At 33.3% G+C, this 23,942-nt stretch overlaps 2 protein-coding genes across 2 annotated transcripts; both read left to right on the top strand.

The window, feature by feature from the left end:
• The first annotated feature begins 8,295 nt into the window (after positions 1-8,295).
• On the top strand, positions 8,296-8,917 carry LOC123894469 (kunitz type trypsin inhibitor 104-like). The gene has a single exon (XM_045944483.1). The coding sequence runs from the start codon at positions 8,315-8,317 to the stop codon at positions 8,915-8,917; it is 603 nt and encodes a 200-aa protein (XP_045800439.1). The 5' UTR covers positions 8,296-8,314.
• Positions 8,918-22,330: 13,413 nt separating this feature from the next.
• LOC123894470 (kunitz type trypsin inhibitor 104-like) lies at positions 22,331-23,113 on the top strand. Its single transcript, XM_045944484.1, has one exon. It carries the CDS (start codon positions 22,437-22,439, stop codon positions 23,043-23,045), a length of 609 nt encoding a protein of 202 aa, XP_045800440.1. The 5' UTR covers positions 22,331-22,436; the 3' UTR covers positions 23,046-23,113.
• Positions 23,114-23,942: the final 829 nt, after the last annotated feature.

The raw sequence follows: 23,942 nt of genomic DNA on the forward strand, positions 1-23,942 counted from the left end.
TGTGGTGCGGTTACGATGCGGCTGTACACGTGAATATTGTGTTGTAATTTTTGTCTCTAACATGCAAAGATCACAAATATTTGCAAGGATCATGAATCTGCAATATACAATGAAAACAATTATAATCAACAAAAAAAATTACAATCAACAAAACAAAATTATCTATATTAAGGACATATGCATTGTAAATAGTCTAATCTGCGTAGAAAATAAATTCATAAATAAGTGCTCAATAAATTCATAAATAAGTGCTCATAGTATTTTATTGGTCATAGAGATGTATAAAAACAGTAGTACAAAAATAAGCCAACAATGAAGCAGACGAAAATGAAATATACTACTCACACAAAATAGACGAATAGAGAAACAGAGTACCTTTAAATGTTAGCTGAAACAAAAAAAAAAGTGTACAAAAATGGTTAGAGTAGAACAATATAAACGTGAAAATAAGTAAGGGAACAGGAAAAAAAAAAAAGTGTGCTATACCTTTTAAAAAAAATGGAAGAAAAACAAAATGTGATAAATAATGGTGAAAACTATACCTATATATTGATCCCAGGCACTAAAACGTTTTTGCTGTTAAATGATATTAATCATGATTAGAATTTTCTTTTTATAAGTCAATGGGGATTTTCTCAAAATAAAAAAACTTAATTAATGTCAATAAAGAGCATAATTACTATTCACACAAAAATTTTGCTACAAAAATAATAATAATACGTGATTGACACTAATAATATATTAATGAATTAATATGTAATATAATGAATCAAATGATTTGAATATATCCTGATTTAATTGAAGAACATTAAATTCGATTTATAAACAATAATTGAAAAATGATTGAATTTCCAAATTAGCCAAAGATTCTAAGTAAAATGATATCATCATGTATTAGAGAAATTGCAAAGACCTTCATAGTTAGCCACATAGGAATTGGAGAAATATTAGAATGCCACATAAGACATGGATCAAGGAAATGATGCCACATAGGAATTAGACCATGAGAGAGAAACTCCTAAATATATAAATAATAGATTAATAAAAATAGATCATAAAATATAAGTATCTAATTAATTAATTAAAATATAGGGTGTTACAGGGGGCTTGCCATGTGGTGCACTGCTATAATTGCCAATTGCCTTATTACCAGGAGTAGAATCTTTGGCTGCTGCACTCTTCTCTTTGTCACCTGATGATTCAGTATTGTTTTGGGGAGAATACTTTCTGAAAGAGGAGAAATTTCTGGGGGATTTCTCCATCAATTCTGCCTTCAAAGCTTGGTTGGACGCTTCAGCAACGGTCCAAACGGTTTGCAAACCCATCTTCTCCTGCAAGGATCCTTTCAATCCACTGATATAACGAGCCACATTCTGATTTTCTGATTCACCCAATTCATTACGTTCAGAAAAACGCAGAAATTCAGCGGTATATTCTGTCACCGATCGCTTGCCCTGAACACATTCAATATACATCTTATACAGAATTTGTTCATAATCTTCAGGTAAAAATCTCTCAAGCATCAATTGTTTCATCATCCGCCAAGTTCGAATGGGATTCTTTCTCTGCCTCTGCTTCTGAACGACGAGTTTGTCCCACCAGACAGCGGCGGTACTTTTCAGCCTGATTGCCACCATCTTAACCTGCGTGTGATCAGGGACGTCCATAACGTCGAAAAATCTGTCAACATCAATCTGCCAATCTAAAAATTCCTCCACTCCCATCGTTCCATAAAACAATGGAATATCTGCTTTCACGCGGTAATCATGGTGATTGCCACGATCGTTTCCTTCTTCAGTCACGGCCTCCTCCTCTTCTGAATTCGAATCATCCAGCGTATGATTATGTTGTTGTTGTTAACGTTTTTGTTGTTGTTGGATAACGTTGTCACCTGTGTTGTCAGAGCGGTGATGGCCGAGGTTAAAGCCGCTATGGCACCGTCAAACTCTGCTTTCGTCACCGGTTGATCTCCCATCTGACCACTTCACGAAAGAACAGGGGAAACCTGCTCTGATACCAACTGACGCAGAACGGAAGCACTAAGTTAGCAAAACGCTAGAAACCTAAATGATAATGACAAGCTGCCAGCACAAACTTGTCAAAATAGGGTTTCGGAGTCCACCGAAGGTTGAGATGAAACTCAAATATTTTATTGAATGAAAAACTGTCTGTCAGTCTACAACCGTTTAGCTTAAATAGGGAAAAGACAAAACCCTAATGGGCGGAAATTAACAAAGCGAAAAAATAATAATAAACTGCTAAAATATTAAATTGCTAAATAAACCCCCCTCCTACATCACTTTCTTATATGCAACAATTTTGAAAATGTATACTCATAGTTAATAAGAAACTGAATTGAGAAGGAAAATGTGAAGAGAAAACTGAAAATTTGATTATGAATCTCTTAGTCTTGTACAAATGGAAGCTACAAGGGTGCATGATGTGTCAAGGAATTGTTAACATTGCTTATGTGGCAAGGTTCAGTTAGCTTTTTACGCAAGTTACTTGTACCTCAAGTAACATCTTCAGTCTTTCTTAACTGTCCCCCACAAGCTTGGGCCTGGTAAATTTCTACCATGCCTAGCTTGGCTTAGGATGAAGTGGATTGTGAAGAAGTTAGCTGCTTGCTCACACTCTAAATATCCCTTCTTGAACTTTGTCTCGAACACAATGATAATCCGTTTCAAGATGTTTAGTCCTTTCATGGAACACGGGATTGGCAACTATGTGAAGACCACCCCGGTTGTCAAAATATAACCCTGGAACCTTAAGTGTTTTTTTTTTATCTTGGAGTCATCAAGAGCTACAAAGCTCTATGCTCAGATTCACTTAATGATCTTGAGACTGTGGTTTGCTTCTTAGGGCCCGTTTGAATTCACTTATTTTTGAGCTTATAATAAATAGCTTATGAAAATAAATAATTTTTTATGTTAATTCATAAGTTCTCACTAACGAAAATTGTATCTTCATAAGCTGTTTTTAATTTAAACTACATGGACAAACTTACGAATAATACATAAAAGCATAAAAGCTTATTTATTTGCATACGTTGTTTTGCATAAGCTCAAAAATAAATCACTCCAAACAGGCCCTTAGTGTGTCATGATATAAGTGATGTACAAAGAAAGAAGCATAACCCAGTAACAGACCTTCTAGTGTCAACACAACCAACACAATCTGCAGAGGTGATGATCAGTGTTTTATGCTGACAATTAGTATTAAACTATGTGGATTACGTAAAATCCAACCTGTTGTCAGGTTTCGGTAATTATGAAACCCAAGCAGTGTCTTCAATGGAAAGCAATTTATATTCCACTGGCCACAATCGTTTATATTAATCATACATACATTATACATATGGATTCTGTCATTAACCAACCAGTTAAGTTCTCTATATTAATCTATTAATATAGTCCCAAGTTAGAATTTACAGATAGCCTAGTACATTGATTTAGGGTCTAATATGTCTGTCCCAAGTTGGTTTAAACAAGTGTTATTCAAATGTGAAAAGAGCGTAAGTCTCAGATGCACCACAGCATGCTAGTCCAGTTTTCATAACACTTGTTAACGCTCTATGAAAATTAAAGATGCATCTGAGACTTACGCTCTATGAAAATTAAAGATGTACAATGCTCACAGTTGACAAGTGCGAAAAGAGCGTTAATATTCATATACATTTTTAACACTTATTAACTTGTTTTGTGTAATACCCAAACCCGTTATTTAAATAATTCTAACCATACAAAGTAATTTTTCGAAATACACAGCTGATAATAAAATCTTTATTGCTTAAAATCAAAGCTTAAATACAAAATATTAGTTTGAGGTATTACATTCTTCTTCAAAAAAAATATACTATTGTAATAAAAATAGTATTCATCGTTCGTACAGCAAAATGTCATTTTAAGACAATACATCTTTAATTTAAAAGACAAGAATAAGGACTCGATATATAAACATATGAATCCTTTCCCCGTGTCCTAATCAGAGCGGAGCTTCCTGACAACTCGAATCAACACATAGACTGAGAAATCTGGACCCAAACCAGTCAAAAACACAAAACAGAGAGTTAGATTACATAATCCAAATAAAATACATGTGCAAGGAGCATACTTAACACATGCCAACATACATAATCTAACTCACACACACGTTTAATCTTAAAACAATCATAAGATCACATGGTAGTAATACATCGAAACAACATTTAGAAATACATACATCTAAATATGATTCACATCACAAAGTCACATTTTCATCCAAGGGGTACCAATTACCACATAATCACCTTTTATATCACATCATATAAGGATGCTTCATCAAATGCCAATTACCAATTATCAATTAGGAAATAAACATATAATTCCTAATGCAACTAATGCAACAACTCATGTTATGTCACCCTCGACATAACTAAATGCATGTGGTACCATCTTCTTTATTAGAGTATCTCACCTCTAATATCCTTCTTGATCGAATGAATATAATCCGATATTCTTCTTTATTGGATAAATCCAATATCCCTAGTAATTCATGAATGCATGCATGATCATGAATACTCTTACATAAATCATCAACAATTAGCATTAAGCTTATCATTCATAAAGTGAACTTAACCCAACTTTCTTCTTTATTAAGATAACTCACAATCTTAATATTCTTCTTTATTAGAATAACACAATTCTAATATTCTTCTTTATTAAGACACATCAACCATCTTAATATGATAGTGGTAGTGGGAATGGATTGAACACGTATTTGAACCCCAGGGTACGTGGTTCGATTCCCACGGACGGCAAAAACTCCACTAGAGAGGGGGGTGGAGAAGATCGTGAGGTGACAGCCGGGATTGCCTACTAAATATGTAGAAAAGGGGCCCGGGTTGTTACAAATGAAATACACTAGGGAGAGGCTGAAGCTTTGGATGCAATCTCCTTTCTTTCTTCTTTGTTTGTAAGTTCTCATGAATATGAGTGACTAAACTATCTCTTGTGTTGAGATTATGTTAGTTATTTATGATCTTAATGTAATCATGTGATCTTCTTGGTTATAAATGAAGTATGTTTTTGTATGTTTATGATTTATTCCCATTCTTAATAAGCTGTTACAGCAAACTAGATTCATAACGAAAAAAATGCAATGAACCAGAAGTGTAATTCAAAATCAAAACCTCAATGATCTGAGGATTTTCAATGTAGCGGGTCAAACGAGTAAGGCTTGTTAATAAATTACTTAATTCATTAAAAGAATATCATAGTCAAAATAAGTCAATGGTTTGAGAATCCTTTGGTTTGTTTGGGGTAGTAAGTGTTGAGTATGAGTGCGAACTGGTGAGGAGAATAATTGTATTCAAAATTGCAAAAGCTGTTGTGCATTAGTGTGTTTGTGTAAGTGATTCTCTTCAGAAAAGTCTCTCAGAAGACATGTTGTGGTCATTGTTTATTAGATTAGTTCGTAGATCGTTGTAATTTGTGTCTGCTGTGTTTGCTCAGCTGTTGTTGGCTGGTTGCATATCATTTACAGGTGGCTGGTGCATTTCAGCCTTGTTGTCAAATTGGAGCCGGAATTCATTACATCTGTGTAGAGGTTCGCAGGCGTGATGGTGTTAGGTCGATGGTTGTTTGCGCTGGTTTTAGTGTTAGTTTATATCTATTATTTTTCGGGCTTTGTCTATGTTGGGGAGTTCAGGGGAGCTCGGGAGAAACAATGGGTCAATGCTCCAGGACCAAAAGAGAGGGAGACGCCACATCCCAACCCAAAACCTTAAGGTGTTAGGTTAATGGGTCACCTCTCTTATAAATCCAACAACATTCTTCCCACACATTGTCGATGTGAGACTTAAACACTCACACTTGAAACCCAACATTCAAACCCAACATTCTTCCCCAAGTGTGAGTCCCCCCCACATACTATAGTTGATCCAAACCAGGATCTCCTCCTGCTCCCCCACCAAGCCGAACCTAGGCTCTGAATAGCAATAATAATCACGAACAAAAGATAAAGCGATAAAATTGTAAAGAACACGAAGCAAATGTTTACCCAATTCAGTCAAAACCGACCTACTCTGAGAGAGAGTTTTCCTAAATTCTACCATTTTCCCGAATCTCTCCCCGTAACAAAGAGATTCAATCAATAAGTGTTTACAAGGTGATGAATCAATCCACAACCCTAGAGTATGCCCAAGGGAAGTTATCTAATAAACCCTAGCCTTTTGTTGGTTTTAGAAACCCTAAAATCACCTTTAAAAAACAGAAAAACTCAAGCAGCAGCACTATATAATCGTGCCCGCATAATCGTGCCCGCGCCCAGCTCAGGGAGGTTGGCACCCGGCTCAGATGGCAGGGAGCAAGGCTCCGTTTTTCTTCTTCTGCTGAGCCCAGCTCAGGCTTGCTGCGCCCAGCTCCAACACCAGATGCAAAACTCTGTTTTTTCTGCTTAATTTGAAGGCATAATCCAACAGTCTAACATGAAAGACTTCACCAAGTCTTCCACGGCGCACAAGTCGTGAATATATCCATTTGCAGGTTGAATTTTAGGTATTTAAATGTGAATTTATGCATTTCACTACATTGATAAGCTGTTATATGTTTATACAAGAAGTTGGCTTTTCCAACACAACATTAGGGCCATTTACGTTTTGGCTATTTCCTCAAGAAGATATGTCCAGCTCGCAAAATTGACAGAACCTGTAGGTCGAGGCACGAGGAGGTAATATATTTTGATGCCGAAAACGGCACATTCATTCTTGTATGTATATATGTTATGTCTTGATATTTTACAGCATGAAAGTTTTAAATTCATCTTTATTTTCTGTTGCAGGAGGTTGTAGTATATAGCCCAATGTTAAGAGTTAACAAAGTGTAGTGTCATTTATGTTGTAATTTTGAAGTCATAAAGATACCGATTTATTATTGTGGTGAAACTTTGTTGTTGTATAGGTTAGAATCTGTTTTGTTAAGGTCTGTATTGGTGATTATGCGCGCACTTTGGTTCTTTTGCAAAATCTTAAATTGTATTTTGTATCTCTAGTAATCATTGCTTCTGAAATAATTCACCTTATGCATCATAGGTTGTTAGAAAAACTGCACAGTATATTCTCAAATGTACTTTCATTTAAAAATTGCATGATCATAGTTCAAAACTGCTCAAATGTACTTTCATTTAAAAAATGTATTTTGATTCTAATTCTAATAGAGAAATAATTCAGTTTGGTTGAGTGAGATAAAATGTTAAGAGCAGAGCGAGTTGGTGTAAGCTTTTAAATTGTCGCATTAAGGTTTTTGCAATTTCGGCTGTTAAGTATGTTACTCGGTTGCTTTATAGATTGCTGCAACATTTTTCTACCGCTGTGATTGAGTTAAAGTGTGTGTTTGGTAAGTTCAATAAGTTAGCTTATAATTTATTGGACTAGCTTATATGCTTGCTTAAAAAATAAACATGTTTGGTAATGAGCTTTTTATTTAACTTATAGCGTTTTTTGAGATGCTATTAAAAGTAGAGTTTTAGCTTATAGCTTATTGTTTTTTACATTTTATTCCATTTTTATACCTTTATTATTTTATTATTTCTTTATTTTTATAAAAATATAATAACTACCCACTAACCACGTAATTTTATACTTACAACAACTAAATTTTTCAAAAACTTTAATTTCATTCTACTTGCTTTTCAGCTATAAGCTATCAATTATCTATCAACTATAAGCTAATTTTTCAAATATAAACTAGCTTTTCGGCTATAAACTAACTTTTCAGCTTAATTTTAACCAACAGATTTAGAGCATAAGGATGCAATACCTATACAAGAAATGCAACATTTTTATATAATTATTTGTAAAATTAATTTACGGGCAGAAGATGGAGGGGAAAAATGAAAGAGACAAAAGTGATCAAGCCTGGCAGTTTGTGAAATTTGATCTCAATACGCAACTACGTATATTTAATTAATTGGATGATTTGAACTAGGAAAAAATTCACCATTTCCACCCTATCAAAATCGTGCGATCAAAACAAAGTACCTTATATAATATGAATGCTAGCTTACTTTTATTTATCCATTTTCGCGGTATATTGATTCGTTAATTTGTCCTTGTAGAAGTTACAAAGCAAGCTAGCAATTAGAAAATTCATGTAATTATTTAATAGGACTTTGTAACAAGCTAGTAATTAGAAAATTCATGTAATTAATCATTATGTACATTGCATGGTAACATGATCAGTCCTATATATACCTTGCCTGCCAACCAACAGCAAAAACACAAAACCTCTTATATAGCCTTTGAGTTTGAGCAAGTAACATTAATCGATAATTAACCATGTCGACTACATCCCTCACCATATTCATCCTTGCTCATATGTGGCTTTTGATGGCGACAACATCAATGGCTCAGTTTGTCATCGACACAAGTGGCGAACCTGTTGAAGATGATGAGGAATATTTCATCAGACCTGCTATCACAGGCAATGGAGGAGGAGCCACTTTAGTTACCGGAAATGCACCATGCCCTCTAAATGTTGGTCTTGGCAATGCTGAGTTGGCACACGGTTTGCCTGTGGTATTAGTTCCATTTTCTCATCATGATGACGATGAAGTGAGGCTTAACAGAGACTTGAGAATAGCCTTTGTGGCTTCTTCAAGTTGTGCACAATCAACACAGTGGTTATTGGGTGAGAAGGATGCTACGAGTGGAAGGAGACTAATTATCACCGGAACAGATAGTGCATTTGGAGCACCTGGTAATTTCTTTAGAATTGTGCAGACACAAACAATTGGTGTCTATAACATCCAATGGTGCCCTACAGAGGTGTGCTCAACTTGTAAATTTGAATGTGGGACTGTCGGCGTTATTCGTCAGAATGGGAAGATTCAGTTGGCCCTTGATGGTGGTGCCCTTCCAATTGTATTCCAGAAAGAATAATTAGGATTTATGTGGTTTACGTACTCTGTTGCTTTCTTGTTTACCAATTAATATGGAGCTATAGTTGATTTTAATTATCATGATAGAAACAAAGAGTTACATGTATCATGTCATAAAATAAAATAAAGCTTCAATTGGTTATGTGTATATTGTCTTTACTAAGGAGTAATTGTTATCACTTCAATTGGTTAGAACTAGAAGTAAGGTGATAAGGATGTTCGAGAGTTCAATTTCTATTTTTAGCACATAATTATACATCTTCAGTACCTCGTTAATTTTGTTGGGTTTATGATCAATCAAAATTTGTATTAATCTAAAGTGTCTCCTTTCTTTCAAAACACAAACCACCTAATATCTTTATTTTTGGCAACCTCCGACCACCCCATAAAAACATCAATCTGCTTTATATCTCTTCAAACAAGTTAGATATTTGGACCACCAATTTCTCTTCTATTTTTCTACCATTGTGGACTATATTTGGCCACAAAAGTATCATCAATGAACTCTTGCTCTTAGAGGTGGGAATAGGTGAGGCCGGCCAAGATGGTCCAATGGTCTAGCCTACATAGGTTCGGGCCTGTCCAACCTATTTCTTTAAATAGAGCATGCCAATACATTTTTATAAACCTATTTAGCTAGGTTATGCCACACACCATTAAAAAAGCTTTTGAGGCCTACTAGTCTGGCCTATTTAAGTTAATGTGAATAATATTTTTACTACGATTATTATTTATATATTAAAATTTGTACTTTGATTAAATTATAAACCTATTAACTTTTTAAGTAGTTTAAGTTTATTAAACTACATTATGTATAAATGTATATTATAAACTAGAATTGAAATATAATAAAACTCTCTAAAATATCATTTTAAATATCAAAAGGAACATTGGTTTATTAGTTCATAAGTACATTTAAAATAAATATAATTATTTATTTAAATATGTTTATGTGAAATAGGTTTTTAAACAGGCTAACAAGCCACATCAGACTTTCAAAATGTCAGGCTCAAGCCTAAAAATTAAGCATATGATTGGCCACAGACGAGGCTCGGGCTTGGCAAAGCCTAGCTCGGCCTAGCTTATTCCCGCCTCTACTCTACAAAAACCCCCAATATATTTTTAGAGATATTTACTTTTATCATCCTACCAGTTAGTCGCACATCCTATGAGTTTTCATTTTTACCGTTCCGCTACTTAAGTAGCAAACGTTATAAATATGAGAAATTTTGAGGATTGCACGACAATAATAAAGTGCTTCTTTTTAAATATTTAAATGACTTTATTCATTTACTTACTGATTAACTATTTTACTATATTTTTGTAACCAAAAAAAAATTATTTTACTATTTTACAACCTTTTTTTTTTAGTAAAAAAAGTTGCAACTTCTCCGAGTCATTTGACATGTGTTTTCTCTCGTCTCTTATTTGTCTTGTTAAAGATTAATTACTATTTTGGTCTAAAATATAAGTAAAATTTAGTCAAACAAAATTGATATATTATAATTAAATTTTATATCAAATATAAATTAAGTTTTTTTTTCTCTAATTTACCCCTTTTTAATTTAGATTAACAGGTTATGAGTTTTTCTTATTTTTCTTAAATACCGTTAATCTTGATAGGTCTTGATAATATATCAAATAATTTTCAATTTTTCTAAAAAAAAATTATGGATGATATATACAATATAAACTTTCAATTCAACGGTAAATTTTATAAAATTCGTATTCATTATAAATTATATTGACCACTTATTCAAGGTGGATCACTTGCTATGGTGCCTTGTATTAGTGGTTAATTTCAAGTTACAAAAGTGAATTTTAAAGTACACAAAAAAAAAAAAATTTAAAGCATATCTATTATATTATATACATTAGGAGATTCCTACGGAACTCTTTCATGCATTCTCAATAGAAACTGCTTAGGTGGCATTCAATTGAATATTTTTATTTTTTTTTTGAAAAACAAGTGAATCTTCTCTAACCCATTATTAAAAAAAAAACTTCTCTAACCCACTTTTTTTAAGAAGGTTCTCTAACCCACTTTGTTGACATTCAATTAGAGAGATTGCTTACGTAGCATTCAATTGAATATTCTTTAACTCATTATTTAAAAAAATTAAAAAAAAACTTCTCAAACCCACTTTGTTGGCATTCAATTAGAGAGCTTGATTACGGGGCATTCAATTTAATCTTATCTAACCCATCATTACAAAAAAACAAACTTATGTAGCCCACTTTGTTTCCCACTTATTTGTTGAATGGTTGGATATATACAACTAAATTAGTTGGATATATATAAGTTATGTAATATTATATTAACAACTAAGCTTATACAAAGTTATATTATCTACGTAAGTACATTTTATTTTGGTTTAAAGAAAAAATTATGTTCATTAGGAAAACGAGTCCCATGGTTGAATATATGTTATATGTTCTACGAAAAGTGATCCCCAATTTCCCATGATCAAAAGTGTCTGTAGTTGATAGTGAGAACTAAGCATTAGAATTTTATTGTTATTCATTAAAAAATAATAAAGAATTAACAACTATTTTTTGTTCATGGAACACCTATAGAGTCCTATAACGGAGACCGAAGAGGTATAGAAATAGAAAAAGTCTCAGTGGTGTAAAATGGAAAATGACGAGTTTTTTCCTCTCGACTCTTAAAAATACACATTGACTAATTAAAATTTGAATATCGACTGTGGAGGTTGATCCATATATACATAGATTTTTCATTTGATGTTCACGCGTGAAGATTGCTTGTGGTACAAGGATCAAAGTATGTTAATCTTCATTTGAAAAATAGTAAAAAATTTACAATTATTTTTTATTGATGGGAGAGAATCCCTTAGTTTTGTTGAACGTGGAAACAAGGAATGGGAGAGTACTTCTCATCCCACTATGCCTCTATAACATCCTTAAACATATATTGTAGTTTCATACTCAAGTAAATTAAATAAAATCAATATCATAAACAATTGAAAGAAAAATATATACGGCGTTCAAAATAATATAAAATGAAAAAGAAAAAATATAAATAAATATTATTAAAAAAATAAAAATTATCCTAGGGGGAGATATATAAAAATAGAGAGTGAGAGAGAATCTTTAACTGGTGCAGAATGAAAAATGCAGAACACTTTCTACCCCGCTATTAAAAATAATCCTTGATTAATTAAAATTTTAAACCAAATTACTCAAATAATATATCAATCAAAATAAATACAGAAATAATATTAAAAAAAAATAATCCCTTGCCATCACGGGCTAACATACAAGTTTTCATAAAATCAAATCAAATTACTAATATATAGGTCAGAAGCACCCTTTTTTCCAAACAAAAAATTAAAGAAAAGGAAAAACTAAACGCTCCGAAGGAGAAAGGAGAAACTTTCTCTCTCTCAATCCAAATTCGCTCTCATCGTTCTCCATCTCCGATCTGTTTCATTCTCCGATCGATCTTCCATTCGATCAGAGTTTTGTCATGTTCTCATTTTGCTTCTCCTTTTCCAACACCAATTCAAAATGCACTGCGGTTTGATTTTCACGGAGCGTTCATGAATCGTGACGATCTTCAAAAACTCTTGTGATTCTTCACTGAGAGTTTTCAAATTGATTTCAGAATCAATTGATTGTGGTATTTGATGATTTTCTGTTTCAGGTGATTTTAATTATCTTCAGATATTTGAGTTAAAGTAGATTTTAACTTTGATTAGGGTTTTGATTTTTCTAATTTGATTTTTGTATGTTTAACGGATTGGAACATAAAGCAAGCAGATCGAAGAAAAAGAGACAATTTAACCGATGAAACAACATTCAATTTTCTCTGCATAGGAAAAGGTACCTTTTTTACATTCTTGATAATTCAAAAACGTTCAATCTTCTGCATGAGAGAATTGTGATCGGTCCCAACTCCCAAGACCCTTTTTGACACCTGAAAGACAGTTTTTTTTAGTTTGCTACAGTATTTTGAATATTTTTTTCATTGCAACATACTGGTTTATTTATGATTGATTGATACCTTGTTCGGATACCTATCTTTTCATTCTTGATTATTCAAGAACATCTAATCTTCGACTTGAAAAGAAAAACCAAGTTAGTTAGGTGTGTTAAATGCATTTTTAATGATAAATTTCTATTCATAAATATGGGGAGGTATAATTTATTCTTTGATGACCCAAATGCAATCTTGCAAAATATGCTAGCTTGCTGAAAGTTTTTGTATGCTGTAAATTCGGATCAAAATGGTTAGATGTCTATTCGCACCCTTACATCATGTTATTATTCAATATTGGAATTATGAAATGGTATCTTTAAGTTATTGATGACCCTTACTCGATGACTCTATATAAATTATGAGATGGTTAACATTTTACTCGATGACCCTTAAGTCCAATTGTTGTTTGTATAAATGATGGTTATGGATGTTGCCTTGACGTCCCTTGTCTCAATAAGTGGATAAATGTTGCTTCGATTAAGTCCAATTTCTATTGGCTATATAAATTTTGTGATGGATATATATTGCTTCGATGACCACCAAGTCCCTTTTTATTGGACTAAATAAATTCTTAGATGGTTATATGTTGCGTTGATGACCCTTGCCTCAATATGTGGATAAATGTTGTCTTGATTAAGACAAATTTCTATTGGCTATATAAATTATGTGATGGATATATGTTGCTTCGATGACCCTTAAGTCCAATTTTTATTGGACTATATAAATTCTTAGATGGTTATATGTTGCCTTGATGACCCTTGCCAATATGTGGATAAATGTTGTCTCGATTGAGTCCAATTTCTATTGGCTGTATAAATTATGTGATGGATATATGTTGCTTCGATGACCATTAAGTCCATTTTCTATTGGACTATATAAATTCTTAGATGGTCATGTGTTGCCTTGATGACCCTTGCCTCAATATGTGGATAAATGTTGCCTCGAATAAGTCCAATTTCTATTGGCTATATAAATTATGTGATGGATATAAGTTGCTTTGATGACCCTTAAGTCGGTTCGATGACGCTTAAGACAAATTGATATTCGTTATGTGAATTTTGAGATGGTATTTTTGTGCCACCTGGACCTAGCAATTTATAGTTTATAGTGTAAACTTTTTAATCATTCTTTTTTAGTCATTGAATGAAGGGAATGCAGAGAAGCCTTTGATTCTTTGGGGTGCACTGATGCATGTATAATTGCGACACCTTATTTGGTATCCCTTGGTTCTGCTCTTTTTTGGTTTTACAATTTCATATAATTTTCCATTCCCTCTGTCCTTGTGTGAGTGGAAACTGGCCAGGTACATGAAGTCAATTTAGTAGTACTGCTAAGGGAAAAGTAGTTCTATGCCACTTTTCTTTAACTCAAATTGTGTATGGTGACTGATTGTTTTGTTCTAACTAACTGCTTAATCAGTACTACATGGTAAAGTGAAAAGAGTGCAATATATGATATGGTGAAAGCAAAGAGATATGATTCTTTGTAGCGTAAAATGGCTAACTCCAAAAGCCAAAAGCCAAAAATACTCTTTAGGATAAGTTGTGAAATTTGAAAAGTTTGATCTCTAGAATTAATTGCGGCTAAAATGACTGAGTACTGGGATGATGAACTTGGCCCTCTAAAACACAAAAGCCCATGAGATAGCTTTGTGTTTACGCTATTGTTTCATTCTTTTATTTATGCAGCTTAGTTTCTCTGCGCATTGTTTCGTTCTTTTTTTTCTTCAAGAACAAAGCAAGACTTATGTAAAATTCTGGCGAAAAGAAGTGCAATGGATTGGAACATAAAGCTAGCAGATGTCTTGTTGAGAATGATCAAAGAAAAAGCGACAATTTATCCGAAGAAACAACATTCAATTTTCTCTGCATAGGACAAAGGTACCCTTTTTTACATTCTTGATAATTCAAAAATGTTCAATCTTCTGCACGTAAAAACAATACACTTTAATTGAGGAAACATGCTATGTCCCAAAACTCTATTTGACACCAATATTAAGAAAGATGACTTTTCATATGATCAATTTTTTGACAAACCTCTATGAATGTTGGTCAAGAAACGGTTCTACCGGTTGAAATACCCATTTTTCTCATTTTTTTTTATCATACAAGAAGTTCAATCTTCTGCTTGAGAAAAATGTGATCGGTCCCAAGACCCTCTTTGGCACTAATATAGTGATTTATCATTGATACCTTGTTCGGATACCCATTTTTTCAGACTTGATTATTCAAGAATATTTAATCTTCTACTTGAAAAAAACAACCATAGTGGTTTACGATTTTTGCGGGATACTGATTTTTTCATTCTTCTAATGGATGAGAGATGATTCAATTTTCTGCATGAAGAAGGTACCATTTTTTACATTCTTGATGATTCAAAAATGTTCAATCTTCTGCATGAAAAAAGAAAACACTTACATTGAGGAAACATGCTATGTCCCAAAACTCTGTTTGACACCAATGTTTTCAAAGATGATTTTTTCATAAGAACAATTTCATGACAAACTTCTATGAATGTTGGTCAAAAAACGGTTCCACATGTTGAAATATCCAATTTTCTCATTTTTTTTTATTGTACAAGAATATTCAATCTTCTGCATGAGAGAATTGTGATCGGTCCCAAGACCCTTTTTGGCACTACTACAGTGAAAGACATTTTTTTTTTGTTTGCTACAGTATTTTGAATTTTTTTTTCATTGCAACATACTGGTTTATTTATGATTGATACCTTGTTTAGATACCCATCTTTTCATTCTTGATTATTCAAGAACATCTAATCTTCTACTTGAAAAGAAAAACCAAGTTAGTTAGGTGTGCTAAATGCATTTTTAATGATAAATTTCTATTCATAAATATGGTGAGGTATAATTTATTCTTTGATGACCCAAATGCAATCTTGCAAAATGTGCTAGCTTGCTGAAAGTTTTGTATGATATAAATTTGGATCAAAATGGTTAAATGTCTATTCGACCCTTACATCCAGTTATTATTCAATATTGGAATTATGAAATGGTATCTTTAAGTTATTGATGACCCTTACTCGATGACTCTATATAAATTATGAGATGGTTAACATTCTACTCGATGAACCTTAAGTCCAATTGTTGGTTGTATAAATGACGGTTCTGGTTTTATGTTGCCTTGACGACCCTTGCCTCAATATGTGGATAAATGTTGCCTTGATAAAGTCCAATTTCTATTGGCTATATAAATTATGTGATGGATATATGTTGCATCTGGAAGTCTAATGTTGGTGTCACATATTTTGGTTTTGGCTTCATCATTTTAGAAGTATCCTTTTCAGATATGTTAGTGTCGCTGTCACATACTCTTGTGCAGCGTTGCCTAAGTGCCTGACCTTGAGTTTTAGTTCTCTCCCCGATTTTATTCATTGACTCTATTCTGAAGTAGCATCAAACTTGTATATGTGTTCTTAGTTTTTCATTGGGTGGAAATAAAAACTTGTGTTCATTATATTTTCATGGTGAATTTAGCTTTTCACATTATATACATGCCTAGCTCTTTTATCTTATTTTTATGAATTTTTGCATCCCAATTGGAAGGTCCAAAATTTCCCTGAAAAAAGTGTAATTCCCTGAAATGAGAGAATATTGTACTGCTATGTTCTCAATGGCAATGTGCAGCCAATACAACATGCTTACTGCATTTGTTTTATGAAGATATATTTTAAAGGCAATATTAAGACCTATTCTACACCATCTCTATTTGTCTGGTCTTTGGGTGGCTATTATTAGGTACCATTTTAGTTAATCTGCAGTGTTGCTTTGCATTTCCAAATTCATTTGACATAGTGGAGGAGGAAGTATGTTTACTTTACATACATTAAGTTTTCATCTACATTTGACATTGCCAAATTTTGTATTATGATTTTCCGCTGTCATGATTAAGAGTTGTATTAGCAGTTTATGTATTGAAAATCAATATGTTCATATATTTAACTCTATCAGGAAGCACCAACTACAATTCTATTTGCAGTGTTTGATGGAAAAATATGAGTAAATCACTATGAAAATTCAGTCCATCAAATTTGTACAGATTCTTGGAATGTTCATTTGATCATATTTGTACACGTGGCTACACATTTCTTGTTCAAGAACCTTTGACTTTGTTTTGCTATTGTTAGATTAATTTTTTTTCTTCATAATTTGAGGTGTGTTAATTATGATCCTAATAACCCCAAATCTGACTCCAAGATGGATACTTTGTTCCTTGATTCTTTTAAGGGATGAGATGTCGTGATAATCCTTAAGGAAACTGAAATATGAACTCTTCATTCATATTGTAAAAGTTGGTTGCAATAGCGAAATGCAATTTTAAAATAAATTTCTATGCATGGAAGTTATTGTTTTTGTTCTTTGATGACCCTAAATGCAAAGTGTGCCAGTTTTCTGAAAGTTTTTCGTATAAACACAATTACCACACTGCAGTTTGGTATTCATGGTGTAAATTCAGACCAAGATGGTTAATTGTTACCTCGATGACTCTTAAGTCTAATTGTTAATTATTAAGTGAATTTCGATATGGTATCTTTGAGTTACTGATGATCACGAAACTAGATTCTATTGCAATGTGAATATTTTTTTATAATGCATTATTGGGATGGATTGTATGTTTGAGTCATTGAATGTGCACAAAATCAGTTATGCATTCATTTGTAATTGTAGTGTTGTTTGCGTAATGGTGTGGCTTATTTGGTGTCCGTAGTTTTTCTCTTGATTGGATTTAAAATATCATACGATTTTGCATTTCCCTTGTGTGTGGAAAATTGGAAAGCATGAATTTACTATTGTACTGCTAAAGAAAAAGTAGTTCTATGCCCCTTTCCTTTTGTTCAAATTGTGTATTAGTGACTAATTATTCTTTCTATTCAACTGCTTAAGCATACATTATGGCAAAAGTGCAGATAGAGCAGAACATGATATGGTGAAAGCAAAGAGATATGATTCTCTATAAGGTAAAAATAGTAATCTTTTTCAGGACAAGCCATGATATCATTTCATCTATACAAAAGTGGGTTCAATTTGGGTATATAGAACTACAACTATTTGTAGATGAATTTGGGTCCAATTGTTTCGTCGCTTTGTTTTTTGCCTTATGAGTTTTTTGCATATGTTGGCCTTGCTGAAACTAAATTGAAGCTTGAAGCTAGTAGCCACAAATTTGGTAGAATTTGTTTAGTCGATGACCATAGAATTTGCTTAGTCAATGACCAAAACTGAAAAAGGGGTGTTAGTTATGAGCTTAATCAATTTGTTTACAAACCCTCTTAAAATTGAAAAAAGGGTGTTATTTTATGAAAGCTTTTTTCACACCACAATTTGGTATTTATTGTGTAAATTCAAACCGAGATGGTTAATTGTCGCCTAGATGACCATTAAGACTAGTTTTTGTTCATTATGTGAATTTTGAGATGGTATCTTTGAGTCATTAATGACCATGGAACTAGATGCTATTGCAATGTGAATTCTTCTTCATAATGCAAATGCAAATTGGGAGGCATGGTTGGTTATTGGCTATATAAATTTCGAAACGGTTAAATGTTGTCTTGACACCATTGTAATGTGTGAATACTTTATCAAAATATGTAACTGAGATGGTTAAATGACAGGTCCCGATGACCCCTTTTGTCCAATTTGATATTCATTATGTGAATTCACACATAATTAATATTGAAAGATACCCCCTTTGAAATGGTATCTTTGAGCCAATGTTGACCCTAGAATTAGATACTATTGCAATGTGAATTCTTTGTTCATAATGGATGGTATGTTTGAGTCGTTGAATGAAGGGGCTTGCTTAATGGTGTCGGCTTATTTGGTAATCCTTAATTTTGCTCTTTTTGGGTTTTTTTGTAGCATTGTATAATTTTGAATTTTCCTTTGGTTTGTGGAAACTGGAAAGTACATGAAGTCAATTTACTACTGTTAAGGAAAAATTAGTTCTGTGACCCTTTCCTTTAACTCCAATTGTGTTTTAGCGACTGATTTCTCTGTTCTACGTAACTGCTTAAGATTATAATGAATTACTATTACTATTATTTTTACAATGCATCCTTGCACTGTAATTATGAAAGTTACAAAACGCAAAATTTAGTTTGATCTATGGTATAACGATAGGGATTGTTCCTCTTAAATTTTGTAGCCTGTAATTTTTATATGTCGGAATATTGACGGGCTTGGCAGTTTTGGCTCTATTCTTCTATACTTTTTATGTTCTGGTCTTAATTGATTCCACCGGGTAAACATTTGCTTTGATGTAGTGTAGCTGGTGTGTGTTTTTTATTGCTACTAAGTGTAACTTGAATGATAAAAATTCAATTCAACATGTTTGCTGCATTTACTTTGTGATGAAATAACTATTAGGCTTAAATGCAGTTTTGGCCCCCCAAGTTTCACAATTGCTTGATTTTAGCCCCCCACATTTCAATTGCTTGATTTTAACCCCCTAAGTTTCACAATTGCTTGATTTTAGCCCTCCAGGTTTCAATTGCTCGATTTTGGCCCCCAAGTTTACCCCGTTTGCATTTCCTAGCCCCCCGTTGACTTTTTTGACTAAAAATTGCTTATGTGACATTTTTAACTATTATACTTAGGCAATCTGCAGTATTGCTCTGGAGTCTATAAGATGATGTTGTTTCGACTTTAGTTAGTTTAGGTATTGATTTTAGAACTAATATGTTCATATATTCAATTCTACAAATAGGATGAGTTGTCTGATAATGGGTCCAATCTTCGAGCTAGTCGCTATTCTACACATAGTGGCTATGATTATGTACCATTTTAGTTAACTGCAGTGTTACTTTTCTTTTCTAAATTCATTTAGCTGGAGTGGATAAACAAAGTGCAGGAGGAAGTAGGTTTACGTACATTTAGTTTTCATCTACAATTTCATATCCCAAATTTTGTATTTCTGATTTTGAACTGTCATTATCAAGAGCTATATTAGCTAGTTTGGGTATTGATTTTTAGAATCGATATGTTCATATATATATATATATATATATATATATATATATATATATATATATATATATATATATATATATATATATATATATATATATATATATCAGGAAGCACCAACTACAATTCTATTTGCAGTGTTTTTGTTCACATCAGTGGAGTTCATGCTGGACACTACTAGGCATATACTAAATGCAGCACTTTCAAATCAGTGGTATGTACTAGTTTGAGGAATATTCTGAATCTTACGGTATTTTTGTGTGTTATTCTATTCATCATAGTGTATATTCATTGTGCCCTTTTCTATTTGTCATCAATCTCCATTTCTTTCTTCGGAGCCGTTTCCTTTCCCGTCCCACCGCCCCAGCATAGTGCTATGCTTCCGGTTCTTTGGAAGAATCAACTGACTTCTCCCTTCTTCATTGATCTTGGGGGAAACGGAACTGTCTACCAGTTGGCAAGCTAGACATCAAGTAAGTGGCTTGATGAGGATAACTAAGCTGACACGCCGGAGTTGGCTCGCCCTATCCTGCCTGACAGGAAGGGAACTTATGAAGAAGACTAATGAGTGTTCTTCCTGTAATCTGACCTTAAAATAGCTTTCTTAAAGCTTTTGGGTTATTGATCTCCAAACTGTATTTGTATTCGAATCTGGTAATTCTCTTTCTAGTGGATCAAGATATTCGAGGCTAATCCACTCTTCCTTGAAACTTGGAAATCGCTCTTTATAAAAATGAAAAAAAAATTAACTTATAAATGAGTTGATTCTCGACTCGACTGGCTCACACTCCTCTCCTATCGTTTTAAGAGCTGCCATGGGCATTTATTTTCCTTGGATGCTATAAGAATGGACTGGCTCTTGCCCCATTCAAAAGGATGCTATAAGAGTATCATTTGTCACTTCTCTTAATTTCCCACCAGAAAGTAGCAGGCCTCACGGTGGCTGCTAATCAACGAGCGGTGTGGGAGTGTACTTTTCGTTCGCTCCTTTGACTTTCTTTCTCCCGGAGACCATGTCATTCCTTTGACTTTCTTTCTTTCGCATAATTGATTTTTAAGGACAATAATGGCCACTGTGAAATAGTAAAAATATGTGCTGCAGAGCTGGTGGTTGTAGATATGGCCACTATGAAATAGTAGATATGGTTGATGGAAATTTATCTAATGGAAATTTCAAACTTTCTTTAGTTATTACAAGTTAAAAGATTATTGATGACTTTGCTTAGTGTCTCAGTTGGTGAGACAACTTAAATATGATCTCCATTTGAACAATGACCACAACCAAATTGACACAAATGACACATTTTCATTAATTTTCTTATCATCTATAGAAATAAGCTATTCTTGAAATTCTATTAGACTGTAACAGCTTCATCATTTGTGTTTATGAATAGCTGAAATTCTAGACAGAGTGCTGGCATAAAATGAATAGCTGAAATCAAACTCTGTAAATTTGGAGCCATTAGATTTTTTTTCTTGTATGGTAACAGATTGCCTAGTGCATGAAGCAGTTACAACAGGCAATTTAGATCCCAAATTAAAACACTTGATGATACTTTTAGACATCGTATAAAGGATTGTGTATATCTTTTTGACTCGACAAAATTCTTGTATTCAAATTGTCTGCAGTTGCCAGTCTAACGCTTATATGAAGTTGGAACATTAATGTTGGTTGGGTCGAGATCTAACCATCCAAATGTCAATATAGATTTTAATTTTTTTTCTTTTAAAAAAAAAAACCAAAATTGGAACCTAACTTGTCTCATTTCAATCAAACGGTCATCAATATGCTGATTTTGTGAATGCGTGAAATGGTTGGCCGTTAATTTTTAGAAAGAAAAAAAAAATTAACGCAAATTGACACTAGAATTTTTAGAATAAAAAATGACAAATATCATTTCAATCCTTAAGACTTCACTCCAGTCACTAGCCCTGCCTTCGGCATCCCCCTCCTTGCGGTTAAGGTAACGACTTCGGGCATGGCCAGCTCCCATAGTGTGACGGGCGGTGTGTACAAGGCCCGGGAATGGATTCACCGCCGTATGGCTAAATTTGCAGAATCTAATTAGGTCTCAAAAGAATATTAATTTTTAGTCCTTTAGAAAGAAAAATACAAATTAGTCTCTTAATCAAAGAAGTCAATTTAGTGAATGCACCCTAGAATTTGCCATAATTAATTGGATGATTTGAACTAGGAAAAAATTCCTTATTTCCACCCAATCAAAATCGTGCGATCAAAACAAAGTACCAATGCAGCAATGCTAGCTTGCTTTTATTTATCCATTTTCGCGGTATATTGATTCGTTAATTTGTCCTTGTAGAAGTTACAAAGCAAGCTAGCAATTAGAAAATTCATGTAATTAATTAATAGGACTTTTTTGTCATTCATTAATCATTATGTACATTGCATGGTAACATGATCAGTCCTATATATACCTTGCCTGCCAATCAACACCAAAAGCACAAAACTTCTAAATACTCTTATATAGCCTTTGACTTTGAGTTTGAGCAAGTTATATTAATCGATAATTAACCATGTCAACTACATCCTTCACCATATTCATCCTTGCTCATATGTGGCTTTTGATGGCAACAACGTCAATAGCTCAGTTTGTCATCGACACAAGTGGCGAACCCGTTGAGGATGATGAGGAATACTTCATAAGACCTGCTATCACAGGCAATGGAGGAGGTGCCACTTATGTCACCGGAAATGCACCATGCCCTCTAAATGTTGGTCTTGGCAATTCTGAGGTTGCACATGGTTTGCCTGTGGTATTCATTCCTTTTGCTCCCCATCATGATGGCGATGAAGTGAGGCTTAACAGAGACTTGAGAGTAATATTTGAGGCTTCCTCAAGTTGTGCACAGTCAACAGAATGGAGATTAGGCGAGAAGGACGCTACGAGTGGAAGGAGACTAATTATCACCGGAAGAGATGATAGTACAGTTGGATCATATGGTAACTTCTTTAGAATTGTGCAAACACAAACAGTTGGTGTGTATAACATCCAATGGTGCCCTACAGAGGTGTGCTCAACTTGTAATTTCGAATGTGGGACTGTCGGTGTTATTCGTGAGAATGGAAAAATTCTGTTGGCCCTCGATGGTGGTGCCCTTCCAATTGTATTCCAGAAAGAATAATTAGGACTGTGAAATTTATTATGTGGTTTGTTTCCGTACTCTTATTGCTTTCTTGTTTGCCAATAATTATGTTGCTACGTTCATTTTATTTATCATGACAAAGAGTTACATGTATCATTTCATAGAATAAAGCTTCAATTGTCTATGTGTATACTTTCTTTACTAAAGAGTTGTTGTCACTTTATTTAATATATTATTTAATTTGTGTAGATTCTTTGGTAGGGGTATATCATATGTATAATGTTGATGTTGATTTTGTGGATGGGGTGGTGGACAGGAGTAAAGCGATAAGGATGTCGAGAGTTCAATCTCCACTCTCAACAATTAATAACAACCTTCAAAACCTTGTTAATTTTGTTTAGTGCATGTACTTAAGTGAGCAAGATTAATTAAAATTAATGTGCCATATTAATTTAGAGTATCTCCTTCCTCACAAAACACAAACCAAAAATCAATTCATCAACCTTCTGCTCTATATCTTTTCAAATAAGTTAGGTATTTGGACCTCCATTTTCTCTCCTATTTTCGTGCAATTGTGGACTATATTTGGCCACAAAATATCATCAATGAATATAAGTAAAAAATAAACAAATAGGTTATATAAATAGTTCATATAATCAAAGTGAGACACTACTTTTAAGATCGAAGGAAATAATAATTATATCAAAATAAAGAATAATGTTTTTAAAATTTTGTTTTAGTTGACATGTTAAATGAAGATGACGTGACAAGGCAAAATATGACTAGTGTCAAAAAGGTAGCATATTTGCAGGAATCTAAAACATAATTAACCCAAGCCACTAGGTTTGATCTAGTTGTGAGGGGTTTGGATAGTATGTTATAGGTCATGGGTTCGATCCCCAACTTTTTTTAAACCAAAAAAAAAAAAAAACATAA

This window comes from Trifolium pratense, linkage group LG7 (assembly GCF_020283565.1).
Source record: "Trifolium pratense cultivar HEN17-A07 linkage group LG7, ARS_RC_1.1, whole genome shotgun sequence".
Classification (NCBI taxonomy): Eukaryota; Viridiplantae; Streptophyta; class Magnoliopsida; order Fabales; family Fabaceae; genus Trifolium; species Trifolium pratense.